At 39.6% G+C, this 15,240-nt stretch overlaps 1 protein-coding gene across 1 annotated transcript in view; it reads left to right on the top strand.

The window, feature by feature from the left end:
• The window catches only part of HUWE1 (HECT, UBA and WWE domain containing E3 ubiquitin protein ligase 1), a 147,838-nt gene that overhangs the window by 93,644 nt on the left and 38,954 nt on the right, over window positions 1-15,240 (top strand). The window contains exons 32-42 of the mRNA XM_017894320.1: window positions 331-483; window positions 1,937-2,064; window positions 2,275-2,356; window positions 3,964-4,140; window positions 4,802-4,961; window positions 5,231-5,589; window positions 8,123-8,318; window positions 9,578-9,745; window positions 10,869-11,014; window positions 11,443-11,509; window positions 12,707-12,921. Of these exons, the coding sequence (XP_017749809.1) occupies window positions 331-483; window positions 1,937-2,064; window positions 2,275-2,356; window positions 3,964-4,140; window positions 4,802-4,961; window positions 5,231-5,589; window positions 8,123-8,318; window positions 9,578-9,745; window positions 10,869-11,014; window positions 11,443-11,509; window positions 12,707-12,921 (1,851 nt within the window). The remainder of the gene's footprint in view (window positions 1-330; window positions 484-1,936; window positions 2,065-2,274; window positions 2,357-3,963; window positions 4,141-4,801; window positions 4,962-5,230; window positions 5,590-8,122; window positions 8,319-9,577; window positions 9,746-10,868; window positions 11,015-11,442; window positions 11,510-12,706; window positions 12,922-15,240) is intronic.

Raw genomic sequence — 15,240 nt, 5'->3', positions numbered from 1 at the left:
AACATATTTACTGATGGAAGTGTAAGTTGATAGAACCTTTTTGGGGTTGACTGTATGCACCAGGAAGTTTTAAAATATCATTTCCTTTAACTTAGATTTTAGGCTTCTTATAGTCTAGCCTAATAAAGTAATTGTTTAGTGGTGATCCTTTAGTAGCATACATCTTTTGATATAGATTCTAAATCCCTATGGTAAATATGTTAGATTTACCTACCTTTCTTCAGTGGATGTGTTGGAGGCAGAGGGAGTATTTTAAAAGATTGAGAATATTTTCAGAAACCTCATCTTGCTCTGAGGTTCCGTGACTTAAACCTTTCTTTGTTCTTCTAGGTGTGGGAAGCTGCTGATGTATTGATCAAAGCTGCTCTTCCCCTGACAACAAGTGACACAAAAACCGTGTCAGAGTGGATAAGTCAGATGGCCACACTGCCCCAGGCCTCCAATTTGGCTACTAGAATCTTGCTTTTAACGCTACTTTTTGAGGTAAGTTTTAGATCTTTGGGGCCCTGTAATTCATTTATGAAAGAATTACCAAACACTTACCATATATGAGGAATTGAAGACGATAAAGAGAAGAATAAGGCATGAGTCCTGCATTTCATGAGCCCAGTTTCTGATAGGCTAAAATGCACATAATTACGTATAAAAATACAGCATTCTGTGTTAGAGTGATGTCAACAGTTTTATCTGGGTTTAGGAAAGTCGTATGCATCACTTTGGATTTATATGAGAAGGGCTTCTGAGAACAAGCATTAATTGAATTGAATCAGAATTATGAGGTGGTAGTTTAAAAGAAAAGTATTTAAATTACTAAAAGAGCTTGGTCATAGAATATTTTTGCTCTGAGGAAACTTAACTGGCAGCCACATAGTAGAGTAGGGTATGCAAATTGAATGTGGTCAATATTAGGCATTAGATGGAATCAGATTCCTCTCTCTTTTCCTTGCCTATTTAGTCAGCAGATTATTTGAGGCAAGAGAGTGGTTTGGGCAAGACCTGATCCAACCAACATAGGAACTAGAAGGCAACTGACTTTGGTCAAATGACTTCAACTGTGGCTCACTATTTTTAAAACCTGAACTTAATGAAGTGAACCCTTTACATACTCAGGAGATAAGTCCAATATAAGAGTCAAACTGTGTAACAGCTGTCTTGGGGGTTTCCTTTATCATAGAAGTGATAACTCTTACTGTAGCACTTTGTAAAGAGATACTTGTGGGAAAGGTTTCAGAGTACTAAAGAGAGAATCATTCATGGACCCCCATCTTAAACAAATCACAAGTAACAGTCTTGTATTTTCTTTTAGTATTTTTTCCTGTTAATTTAAACATTGGGATAAGACTGTATAGAAAGTTTTATATTCTTTTTGTTTTATTACGACTATTTTCCTATTTGCTATACACATTACTCCATCTTTTGAATGTTCTCTAATTCATTTAAATAATTACCTATCCTTGGACATTTACTTCCAGTGAGTTCCTGTTAAAAGTAACACTTTAGTGTAGCCCCAGTAAGACAAACCATTAACTGCGTTTAATTATTCCATTTTCCTTGAAAGATTATAAAATTTCTCTGTAAATCTAAAGCTTTACAACTTCAACACCGTTAGACTGCACAGCCTAGGTGACAAACCGTTTCCATATTAAGCATATACTAATATGCCAGGCACTGGGTACTTTATATTAATGTATATATAAAACCTCAATCATCACAATTATTCTGAAGGTAAAAATTATTTCCTCTGACCCATGAGGAAGCCAAAGCCTAGAAAATTTAACACATCTTAGATTACACAACTGGTAGATGCTAAGGGGTAAAATTTGAATTCAACCAATTCTATTATTATTTACCCTTATGTTCCGCTATCCCATGCTAATCTTTGATACTGAGTAGAAATTGGTATCTGGTTCTTTTGTTTTTCCCTTTGATCTATCAGGAGTTGAAGCTACCTTGTGCTTGGGTGGTTGAATCGAGTGGCATCCTTAATGTCCTAATCAAACTCTTGGAAGTGGTTCAGCCCTGCCTCCAGGCAGCCAAGGAGCAGAAGGAAGTCCAGACCCCAAAGTGAGTGACCCTATATTTATCCTAGTTTCATTTCTATTTCCCTGGGACATGGGCCTGAATCAGGTACTCTTCTGAGGCATGTATGGGGCAAATTTGTGGTACTTCTGTAGTTTTAAAATTATAAAGGAAGCACCTAATGAAATTAAGATACATTTTCCCAATTCGTGCAGGTTTCTTGCTTGCCCAAAACAGATCATTTTTCTTTTTTAGGTGGATCACACCAGTGTTGCTCCTGATTGATTTCTATGAAAAGACAGCCATCTCCTCAAAAAGGAGAGCCCAGATGACGAAGGTGTGTAATGTAGTATGTGTGATTGCAGGACGGTTTAGCTTCCTGAGGCAAGAGTAGACCAGAAGAGAATATGAGAGAGTAGTGAAGAATGTAGAAGTCTCTGACCAATGTATAAATCTCTTTAGGGATTTTCCTAGCTAGGTTTCTCTTCTGAATAATTTACTGTGGAAGTAAATTTTGAAGGAGCATGCTATCTCCAGAGGAGGAGTGGCTTTTCTGTTACGTAAAGGACTGAGTATACAGCAATCCTTCCAAAAAGCAAACACTCCTTAGATCAAGATTATTATGCCACATCATCTCACTACGTCCTTGGGAACAGGATTTTTGTTTCAGTACATCTCAGGTGATCATTCCCCTTTTAGGGAAAATCAGTGGAAACAAACGGAAAGTAGAAGATGGCAAGATAAGGGACTGTAGATAGTTTTTTTGTCTAGGAAAAGTACCTTAGTCTGTTTTGCTGTTGCTATAACAATACCACGGACTAATTTATAAACTATAGGCTGGGCACTGTAGGCTCACGCCTGTAATCCCAGCACTTTGGGAGGCTGAGACAGGTGGATTACCTGAGTTCAGGAGTTGAAGACCAGCTTGGGCAACACGTGGTGAAACCCCATCTCTCCAAAAAATACAAAAATTAGCCAGGCGTAGTGGCGCGCACCTATGGTCCCAGCTACTCAGGAGGCTGAGGTGGGGCTAGAGCCCGGGAGGCAGAGGTTGTAGTGAACCAAGCCGAGATTGCTTCACTGCACTCCAGCCTAGGTGACAGAGCCAGACCCTGTCTCCAAAAAAGAAAGATATTTAGTATAAACTGTACAAGTTTATTTGGCTCATAGTTCTAGAGGCTGATCTAAGGGACCACATCTGGTGACAGCCTTAGTGCTGCATCCTTCTGTTATGGAAGAGGAAGAGGTGTCCAAACTTTCTTTTATTTTATTTTTATTTTTTTTGAGACAGAGTTTCACTCTTTTTGCCCAGGCTGGAGTGCAATGGCGCGATCTCGGCTCACCACAACCTCCGCCTCCCGGGTTCAAGTGATTCTCCTGCCTCAGCCTCCTGAGTAGCTGGGATTACAGGCGTGCGCCACCACCCCAGCTAATTTTGTATTTTTAGTAGAGACGGGGTTTCTCCATGTTGGTCAGGCTGGTCTTGAACTCCCGACCTCAGGCGATCCACCTGCCTCGGCCTCCCAAAGTGCTGGGATTACAGGCGTGAGCCACCGCGCCTGGCCCAAACTCGCTTTTATAACCAACCCAGTCACAATAACTAACCCAGTCCCTGGATAATGACATTAATCCATTCGTGAGGGACAGAGTCCCCATGATGTAATTTTCTTTTATTAGGCCCCACCTCCCAACACTGTTAAATTAGGGATTAAGTTTTCATCATCTGAACTTTAGAAGACATGATTTTAAACGTGTAGCGGAGAGGCTAAGGAATGTGAGAGTAAATGCATATGAAAGTTTTCTCTTGGTTTTAAAATTTATTAATTGTCCAGTGTATTTCTTTTTCCTGGTTGAGTTTTAGCAGTGAACACTGATGAAGTTACTATTTTTTCTAATAATCAACCTTGAAAGGAATACAAAGAAACTTTGTACTTTTATATTCAGTACCTGCAATCCAACAGCAACAACTGGCGCTGGTTTGATGATCGCTCTGGGCGTTGGTGTAGTTACAGTGCAAGCAACAATAGCACTATTGATTCTGCCTGGAAATCTGGAGAGACAAGTGTGCGATTCACTGCAGGCCGAAGAAGATACACTGTCCAGTTCACTACAATGGTGCAGGTACATGCTCACTCACCAAGCTTGTCTAACCCGTGGACCACAGGCCACATGTGGCTCAGGATGGCTTTGAATGCAGCCCAACACCACACATTGAGGTTTTTTTTGTTGTTCTTTTTAGCTTATCAAATATCGTTAGTGTAGTTTTTATGTGTGGCCCAAGACAATTCTTCTTCCAGTGTGGTCCAGGGAAGCCAAAAGATTGGACACCCCTACTGTAAACTTTATCAAAAAGAGGGGTGTTTTGGTTTTCTTCTTTATGAACCAGCATTCCTAACGTGTTACGAGGAGGAGAGTTACCATTACCTAATTAAGTATAGATTTCAGAAAATCGAGTCTTCCTAAGGTCATTGATTAGACCTTGGGTCTGTGGCAATTTGATACTATCCCTCTTAGAAATGATTTTAAGTGTTTAGTCAAGGACTAGGGAGTGGTTAAGGATGGTATTTGCTCTGTTGGAAGGTTTACAGTTCATTATAAGGCCTTGTGTATGCCACTTGCCTTCTGGGGACTTTCAGGTTTTTTCTCTGTAAATGATAAAGGTGAGATAAATTGCCAGAGTTCCTTCTGTTGTAGCATTTTATCTGGGAGATGTCCCTCCCCTTCCCCACCTTTATAATTCCTTTTTGGTAGAGGTTTTTTTAATGTCTGTTTGAATTCCTAGGTTAATGAGGAAACAGGGAACCGACGCCCTGTGATGCTGACTCTCCTCAGGGTACCTCGGCTGAATAAAAATTCAAAAAACAGCAATGGACAGGAACTAGAGAAGACGCTGGAAGAAAGCAAAGAAATGGATATCAAACGTAAAGAAAATAAAGGCAATGGTATGTACCAAGAGTGTTTTACCTTAAGCTAATGTGCCTTTGTGGCTTAAGGTCTGGCCAGTTTCATTGCGAGTTATTTTCATCAGCTTGATTAACAGATTAAAGATGTATAGGCCTCCCTTATGCTTTTTCATCTGGTCTTAAAATTGGTATTTGGCGTGCTTCTCTTAATAGGACCCACGTGCTTGGCCAGTTACTTAGGAGGGAGGCGTGGAAGGAAATAAACGTCAAGTTAAACTGTCTTAAACTGTTATTTTCCCATTTCATAGATACCCCTTTGGCCCTAGAGGGTACAAACACTGAAAAGGAGACAAGCCTGGAGGAAACAAAAATCGGGGAGATCCTGATCCAGGGCTTGACAGAAGATATGGTGACTGTTTTAATCCGGGCCTGTGTGAGCATGCTGGGAGTCCCTGTGGACCCAGATACTTTGCATGCCACCCTTCGTCTCTGCCTGAGGCTCACCCGGGACCACAAATATGCCATGATGTTTGCAGAACTGAAGAGTACCCGCATGATCTTGAATTTGACCCAGAGCTCAGGCTTCAATGGGTTTACTCCCCTGGTCACCCTTCTCTTAAGACATATCATTGAGGACCCCTGTACCCTTCGTCATACCATGGAAAAGGTGAGTGTGTTTTGTATCAGATTCTGGTTTAGCTTTACATCATACCTTTGTTCTCCTTGGTCTGAGAACAAATAGACTTCTGGTTCTTCTTACATATCTATAGCTGGATATGTATACTCTATACTCCGCCCAACAGAATTTCCAACTCTGTGCTTGGGAGGGATGATCCTATTGCTAGAAAGTCCTCTCCAGCTGGGTTTTCTTTTTTTTTTTTTTTTTTTTTTTTTTTTTTTTTTTTTTTTTTTTTTTTAAATCTAGGTTTTCCATTAACCAAGCCCCAAAAACTGTTGTAAAGAAGCTGGGAATACCTTGCCCCTAAAGTTTCATACTCAAAATTCATTCCTTTGTTTAGGAAGTACCTCTCAGGTGTTTCCCAGCCCAGAGCATATTCTCAAAACCAGTGTATTTTGGAATATAAAAGTATAGTTAAAGCTTTTGAATGTTTGTAATCTGCCAGGTACTGTGATAGACACTTAACAAATACCCATTGTGCAGATCAGAAAACAGGTTATTATATTTTGGGAAACTTATAAAGCAGTGGAAGAAATAGGAACATAATTACAAAAAATAAAAACATTTGTAAAGTTTTGACAACAGGCTGGGCGTGGTAGCTCACACCTCTAATCCCAGCACTTTGGGAGGCCGAGGCAAGTAGATCACCTGAGGTCAGAAGTTCAAGACCAGCTGGGTGTGGTGGCATGGCCTGTAATCCCAGCTACTTGGGAGGCGGAGGTTGCAGTGAGTCGAGATGGCACCACTGCTCCCCAGCCTGGGTGACAGAGTGAGACTCCGTCTCAAAAAAAAAAAAAAAAAAGCAAACAGTGGGGGGGGGAGGGGAAAAAGTCCTACTAGTGAGGCTTTTCCTTCTCAGTACTTCTATAAAATCCTTTCTTCTACTGATTCTTTGTCATCAATAATGACTGTTACTAGACTTTGCTTCCATTTTCCTCTCTTAGGACATTATTTCCTGCATTTATAAGTAGTGTTGCAATATGCGTTTTTGTGCCTAACTTTGTTCATGTTTAAGATGGTTACTTAGGGATTTTAGTAATTGGATCAAAAGTATTACAAGTATTTTTTTAACTTGCTTGCCAGAAAAGTGGTATCAGTTTTTGTATATCTGAGTATACATTTTAGATTCTTCAGACAGTTCTTTACACAGCCTGCTTGATTTCACCTCACATGTGCCAAATCAAGAGAGAGAGCTGTTTAAGGTAGCTTGTACAGTGATCCACAGTCCAGGAGATAACCCAGCAGGGAAGGAACAACTGTATACAACTCAATTCTGATTTTAGAAACTTGAAATACTTTCTATAAATAAATGTTTAAAAGTTACAAGTTCAAAGTGCTAGGAGAAAGTGTAAGTCCTCATTGGATGAGGGAAAACTTTTAAAGTTTTAAACTTTAGGTAAATTATAGTTGGGGTGTGGGGAACAAAGGAACACCAGTGACAGTCTTAATGTATCAAGATGGCAAAATGTAAACTCTTGATACTATTCATTACTAGTACTGGTGTGGAAAAGCAGGCATACTCTTAACTTTTGGTAGGAGTGGAAATTGGTGTAGCCACATTGGAGGGCAGTTTGATACTCTCGGTTTATCCTTTGACCTAGAAATTCTGTGGCTAAGAATTTATCTGATAACTAACATCAAGTATGCCAATATGCATATGTAAGAATGTTCACTGTGGAATTGCTTGTAATATCAAGAAACTAGAGGTCTAATGTCCAGCAGTAGAGGATTGGATAAATTATGGCTCATCCTTTATATTGAAATTAAACTTTTCTGTGTTTATTAAATGGAAATTATTTTATAATTACAGCCAGACAGGCAAGATACAGAGGTTATAATACACTAAAGGGCATGATTGATTTGGTTAAAAAAAGAAAAAGGCATTAAGATAACCAAAAGATGTTTTTCATGTGCGCATGTAGTTTGCGAAATTATAGATAATGGAAAATAATACAATTGAGTTATTTTTTTCATGCTTTCATGGATTTTCCATTATTAACAAGCAATTTTATGAGAAGAGCAAAAGCATAGCTATATGTAAGCCCTATGTTATCAAGGCAAACAATATATAAATAGTTCAGTATCTCCAGTGGCTATCATTATCTCAGACTGATGGTTGACTTTGAGACATAAAGAAAATATTTAATTGTGTTCCTGTACACTAAGTGGATTACAGTGTTACATATTTTTGAACCATTCTGATTTAAAATTTTAACAGTTCGGAGAGGCTCAGGAGCTGACACTTTAATGTGGAAGTTATGTGGGATCTATAGTCTTGACACATCTCCCATTTTCTGTAAAGATCACATGCAGTCTGGTCTAATACTTGACAGTTTTGAGACATGCTGCAACTTTTTTATAAGCCAGGTTTTTTGAATCAAGAAAGGATGGGACAGTACTTAAAATGAAATATCATTCTCCCAAAATCAAAAGCTTTTAGTCTTGGTAACTCTTCCTTGACTGCAGTTGTATTTTTAGAAAGTAGTGTTTAATCGGCGGTGTTTCTTTCTCTCTTTACTAGGTTGTTCGCTCAGCAGCTACAAGTGGAGCTGGTAGCACTACCTCTGGTGTTGTGTCTGGCAGTCTCGGCTCTCGGGAGATCAACTACATCCTTCGTGTCCTCGGGCCAGCCGCATGCCGCAATCCAGACATATTCACAGAAGTGGCCAACTGCTGTATCCGCATCGCCCTTCCTGCCCCTCGAGGCTCAGGAACTGGTAAGTTTCACTTGCTCCTGGCCTTTGAGATTAACTTTGTGGCCTGGTATAAATCCAGAAATTTATCTATGAGGAGGTCTGTGACTTGAAGAGCCTCCTTAGGCAACTATTAGGACATTTGCTAGCTAGTTGATCATTTGGGTCAATTCAGTAGGTACTTCAGTAGCTTCTCTGGGCCTGGCTCTGTTGTAATCCCTGCCAGAGACACTGAGGACTCATTCATTCTAGTCCTTCCCTTCAAAGAGCTCATTTTAGTGGGGCAGTAGGCTTTACATATAGTTAATGGTTTACAAATCAAGTGATAATTGAGGATTAAATGGATGTACGTCTCGTGTAACACAGTGGGAAATAGACATCATCTGTGTATTCCTGTCAAGAAATGTTTGACCTGTATTTAATTATGAGGAAACAATTAGAAAAATACAAATTGTGGGATGTTCTATATAAGACAACTGGCCTAGACTCTTCAAAAATATTAATGTTATGAAAGAAAAAAATACAGGATCATTTCTTCTAGAGAAAAGTAGTCTAGAGAGATAATCACCGCCAGCCTTGGTTGGGCTGTGGATGCAGATAAAGGAGATTTGGAGAAAACTGAGTGCTATGTATTAAGTAATATAATTGTATCTGTTAAATTTGGGGAGTATTATAATGGTATTGCAGTTTTGTAGAAAAATACCCTTGATCTCCTCTCTGCTGACTTTTTTGGTAATAAAAAAGAAAAAATACGTATGTCCTTGATCTTAGGAGCTACATGTAGATGTATTTAGGAGTAGTCACTTGGTAATTCTGGATGAAAAGTATATAGATGTTTATCATATTACACTATTTGAACTTTTCTGTAGGTTTGTTGGATTTGTTTTGTTTTTTAATAAAAAGTTGGGAAGGGGATGAAATTATTTTGGAAGTTCTAGCTATGTGCCTGCCCCTGTGCTGGGCATTTCTCAATTATATCCTCATTTAATCCTCAAAATAAATTTGAAGAGTGAGAAAATTGAGGTTTGTTGAAGTAACAACTGGATTTCAAAACCAGTTTTCTCTAACACAAGCCTTTACTATTTGGTAGGGCTGTATTAAATCCTGTGGAATTTAAGGAAAGTAGAAACCAGGTTTTATAGTAGAGTACTTGAACATTAATTGAAAATGGTCTCCTATCTTAAGCTTGTATATTACACATGCACCCTTCTGAGTCTTTATTAATAACGTATTTTAGGTACTGGTTCATGATTGACTGGTTTTTCTCTCTCATTTTGGCTTAGCTTCAGATGATGAATTTGAGAATCTTAGAATTAAAGGCCCTAATGCCGTACAGCTGGTGAAGACCACCCCTTTGAAGCCCTCACCTCTGCCTGTCATCCCTGATACTATCAAGGAAGTGATCTATGATATGCTGAATGCTCTGGCTGCATACCATGCTCCAGAGGAAGGTATGTGGCTAGCCTACCTCAGGAGACTGGGCACTAGAGGATATGTTACTTTGCCTGGGTCATTTCAGCCAACTCATGGCTTAGTGAGCACTCGCTGTGTGCCCATACTCTGGGGCTCAGATGAATAAGATACCCATTGCATGTCTTTGAAGAAGCTAATAGTCATATAGTATGACATACCATGGTGATGGTAAATCCTTAGGGTGAGTCACCTTACCTAGTGAGGGTGCATAGGTAAGAAAATTTGTTTGTGTACGTGATTTCTAAAATGAACCTTTCATGGATGAGGAGATTGCCAGAGTTCTGTTATATGAGAATACACACCATACGGGGGAAGAGTGAACAAAGATTTAAAAGGACATAATAGCATTCTGTGAGAGGTTGAAAATAAGACACCAGGAAGTCTCTAATGTTTTCATACTCAAGCAAAACCTTTTTATTGTTGTTTTATTGTTTATGAGCTGGAGACAATATTAGGAGGTGTGTCTGGGCTTCCTAACTGTTGAGACCACCACACCCATCCACCTTTATTCCTAGTTAAGGTGCATCTTACAAGCACTAGGAAAGTCATGATTGAGTTGCTTGGAACATAGGGTTTCATTATAGTAAGGTCCTTCTGGATTTTATTCAGGACATACTTATTTAATAGGTCCACAGAATTGCCAAAAATTGATGAATATTGCCTTTAATAAGTAAAAGAAATCTGAGTCTTGACTTTGGTGCTTTTCATCTGTACAGCACCCTGATCCATATAGAATTCCTTGGTTCTCCTACCACCCCAGAATCTTTACCCTATCTTATCACCTCCTCCCCGAAATAGTTCAGCTATATAGCTGTGGCAATCATTTATTGACCTACCACTGCATGAGCAATACTGCCAGATGTGTTCACTTAAGGTTTATAGTTCCAGCTTAGGAAAATGAGACTAAGTTAATTGCCTGTGATCACAAGACTAGTTTTTGTAGTATTAGGGTGAGGCACTCTAACATCATCTATAATATCACCATGTAAACAGTCATAGCCACTTGATGTGAAATTGACCAAGACTACTAGATAGGCATTAACATTGTCCAGTTGTAGAAGAGGTTTATTTTGTTTTTGATGGTTGTTACTGTTTTTCTAGCAGATAAATCTGATCCTAAACCTGGGGGTATGACCCAAGAGGTTGGCCAGCTCCTGCAAGACATGGGTGATGATGTATACCAGCAGTACCGGTCACTTACACGTCAGAGCAGTGACTTTGATACGCAGTCAGGTTTTTCCATTAATGTAAGTCAATTCCAACAGCGTATTATCTTTCTTCTCATTTTTTAATGCCTGTGTATTGAAATGTCTCAGTATTTAGGGCTATCCCAGGGGAATTTCAAAAGTATTAATTTTGATGTATTTGTAAATTGTTGACTATAAAGACAAAATTGGGGTATCCCTGGAGATTTTTTTTTTCCTCTCCTAGGATTAGAACTATTTCCTTAATTTTTTTTCTTTTCCTTTTCCTTCCCCACCTCCCCCTGCAGTCTCCCAGTCACTGTATTTATAATGGCTTCCCACAGATTATAGTATAAAGGTGTAAGGTGGTTAAAAGGTTGGCCAAAGAGAATCTGTGGCATTCCAAGCCAGTACCCTGGGAAGGAGTTCTGCCATTTGCAGACGGGTGTTTTTGAAATTCATAATAGCTCAGGAGTTTTCTTCTTCTACAGAGTCAGGTCTTTGCTGCAGATGGTGCCTCCACTGAGACTTCCGCATCTGGGACCTCCCAAGGAGAGGGTAATGATTTGCTTTTCTCCCTTCCGTGTTCTTATTCCTTAGGAAAACAACTTGAAAAAACTATGGGTGTCCTGTGCAGGGGGGAGGAGAATACATACTTAATTATTAACGTTTACTTGTCTAAGTGAACTTTCTCAGGTGAGCTCGGTGTTCTGTAAATAAAGAGTCTCTATATGATAAAGTTAATGGAACTATAAGTTAACCAACCTAGTAATGGTTGCTATGGTAACATATTTTAGTTTTAACTTTTTAAATCACCCCACAGTTATTTTGGGGGCTTCTAAAAGCTGACTTACAGAGATTTTGTGCCAGTGATACTATTCTAGCTACATGCTTTACGTGGTGGATTCCCGCCTTCCAGCAGTGTTAACAGAGCCCGTTGACTACTCACCATGAACTAGAAAAATGTCACGTGGAAGTAAGTCTAATGAGACCTTTAAAGAGCTGCTTCTCCTTATATAGGAAGGGTCTTTGTGATCCAAATTAGGAGACATTTTGTTTAAAATCATACTAGTTCCTGGAGATAAATTTAAAAGGCTAATATTAGTGAAATATTGGTTAACTCATTTTACTGGGTTTACTGGCCATATGTAGTGTATAGTATGGATGATGGTGCTGATTCAAGAGAAGCATTGCCCACTATATGGCAGACTATATTGGACACCAAAATGGATCAGATTTGTTCCCTGTACTTAAAGAACTTTGTCTAGTGACTGAGACCTGCAAGAGTTATAATACAAGATAACTGCCAGAATGAAGGCATACTTGGATAAGGTATGATGGACACGTAAAGTGTCTCACAGTGTGTCTAGATGAGAAAGGAAAGCATTTATGGAGGAGATCAGCATTTGAGCTGAGCTAGATAAAAGTGTGCCAGGCAGACATCAGGGAAGAAAGAAGTAAGGGAGTAAGACATGTTTGAAGAACTGTTAGTAGAGTATTTCTGGAGTATGTAAAAGGAGGGAAATAGAGGGAGATGCACAAATAGTTGGGCAAAGCATCCCTGTTGTACTGTAACCAAATACATCTGAGACCTGAGTTATCCTGGTTCTCTGCTCTTCCACTGCAGTGTCACAAGAGCATTCAGTTTGTACAAGTAGCTTAAAGAAGAGGAGAAATAGCATTCTTTCCATCTAAGACTTGATTTTGCCAGTGTTCCAGTGTGGAATTGAACCAGTGTTTGACTTTTCTCAACAGCTTCAACTCCAGAGGAGTCTCGAGATGGGAAGAAAGATAAAGAAGGGGACCGGGCCTCTGAGGAAGGCAAACAGAAAGGCAAGGGCAGCAAACCTTTAATGCCTACCTCCACTATCCTTCGTCTTCTGGCAGAGTTGGTGAGGTCCTATGTTGGTATTGCTACCCTGATTGCCAACTACAGCTACACTGTGGGCCAGTCTGAACTGATCAAAGAGGTAATATTTCCAACTTCTACTTAAGATGTTATACTGTAGTTCCATCATTTGGGTACCGCCTGTGTCAGACACTGCTGGGAAGCTGTGCATGCTAAGTGCTAACCCAAGTAATGAGTAAGAAGAGGCATCTTAAGACATGCAAGGCCGGGTGCGGTGGCTCACGCCTGTAATCCCAGCACTTTGGGAGGCTGAAGCAGGCGGATCACTTGAGGTCAGGAGTTCGAGACCAGCCTGGCCAACATGGCAAAACCCCGTCTCTACTCAAAATACAAAAAAAAATTAGCCGGGCGTGGTGGCGGGCGCCTGTAATTCCAACCATTGGGGAGGCTGAGGTAGGGGAATCACTTGAACCCAGGAGGCGCAGAGATTGCAGTGAGCCAAGATTGCACCATCGCACTCCTGCCTGGGTGACAAGAGTGAAACTCTGTGGCAAAAGAAACTTGAAAGAGCTAGGCCTTTTTTCATCATGTTCACTGAGAGAGTTAATGAATTTGTTCTATTGAAAGTCCCTTGTTCTGCATTGTGGAGATTGAAGAGGGAAGACTGGAGTCAGAGAGACCAGTTAGGAATCTGATTGAGTAATCTAGTTAATGTATGATCTTGGTGAAGTTGGAGGAAAACGGGTGAGTTGAAGAAACATTTTTAAGGTACAAATGGACAAGAAATGGGTTTGGAAGATGAAGAAGGAAAGACTCAAGGATGTTTCTTGATTTGTGGGGGGGTTTTTTTTATTGCTTTTATGGGTTGGCATCTAACAAGAAAATAGAAGGGGAGGGGAAGGTTTGAAGAGAAAATGTGCAGTTTTGAGAGGTATCTGTGGGGCATCTAAGTAAAAGTGTCTAAAGGACAGTTGAATAAACCTTATAAATTATAAATAAGAATGTAGGTGTTTATCTTCCAGATGTACTCACATGTGCAAAGACACCAGATGTGGTAGCAGTATTGGTAATAAAAATATAGGAAAAGCCTAAATGTCCATTAGTAGAGCTGTGGAAAAGAATGAAGTGTCCTGATGCGGGATTATCCTCAGGTTAGATTTTTTTAAGTTGAGTGGGCCACTTTGAGAAACTATATCATGTTCCCACATATGTAAAACGGGTGCCCAGATATTTTTTCCCATAAGGGTGCCTTGTTTTGTGGATCACATTGTAATTTTATGGTTAGTAAGTGGCAAAAGGGTCTGAGAGTGAGTAGGGGCACTAGTGTTGCAGTCTTTGAAAGCAACTGCCATTTTTAAAGCTATTCTTACTTTAATCCAAGTTTAATATACATAGAAAATACACAAATCTTTAAAATAGTCTATTTTCCTAGGAAACCACTAGCCAAGTTAAATAAAGCATTACAAGCTCCCCAGAAGCTGCCCTCCTTGTTCTTTAGTGCATCTCCTCCCAACCATTTCACCTTCATTCAAGATAACCATTATCTTGAGTTCTAGTGCCATAACTTGGTTTTGTAGTTCATATAAATGGAATCACATAGAATGTACTCTTTTTTTTTGCCTGGATTCTTTTGCTTAACATACTCGCAAGATTCATTTTGCGTGCAGGTGAAGTTTATTTTCATCTGTATAAAATTCCACTGTGGAATGTACCATGTACCAAAACAAATACATCTTTTACCCATTCTACTGCTAATAAATATTTGGGTAATTTTCCCTTTGGAGCTATCACAAATAGTGCTGCTATGAGCATTCTTATGAATATGTCTAAGTTGGTGAACTACCCAATTTCTGTTGGGTAGTATATGCTTAAGAGTAAGAATTGCTGACCTCTAGAATATGATAGTTGTTCTGCTAATGCCAAAAGTTTTCCGGAGTTGCCAGGTCAGTTTATATTATTACCAGCAGCATATGGGAGATCAACAGTTGGTGTTTTTTCATTTTACCAATTTTAATGGGTTTGTAGTGGTATTGTATTATAGTTAAAATTTGCATTTCCCTGTTGACCATTTTTTTCATGTCTTTATTGGCCATTTGTTTATTCTCTTTTGGAAAATGTCTGTTCAACTCTTTTATTCTATTTTCCTATTGAGTTTTTTAATGTATTCTGGACATAAGTCCTATAAATACATAAATAGGCTCCTTTTTTTTTTTTTGAGACAGAGTCTCGCTCTGTTGCCCAGGCTGGACTGCAGTGGTGTGATCTTGGCTCACTGCAAGCTCTGCCTCCCGAGTTTATGCCATTCTCCTGCCTCAGCCTCCCAAGTATCTGGGACTACAGGCATGCACCACTGCGCCCGGCTAATTTTTGTTATTTTTAGTCGAGACGGGGTTTCACCATGGTCTCGATCTCCTGATCTTGTGGTCCGCCCGCCTCGGCC

Source organism: Rhinopithecus bieti, unplaced genomic scaffold (genome assembly GCF_001698545.2).
Source record: "Rhinopithecus bieti isolate Rb0 unplaced genomic scaffold, ASM169854v2 scaffold_26020, whole genome shotgun sequence".
Lineage (NCBI taxonomy): Eukaryota > Metazoa > Chordata > Mammalia > Primates > Cercopithecidae > Rhinopithecus > Rhinopithecus bieti.
This window is presented reverse-complemented; position numbering and strand designations above follow the sequence as displayed.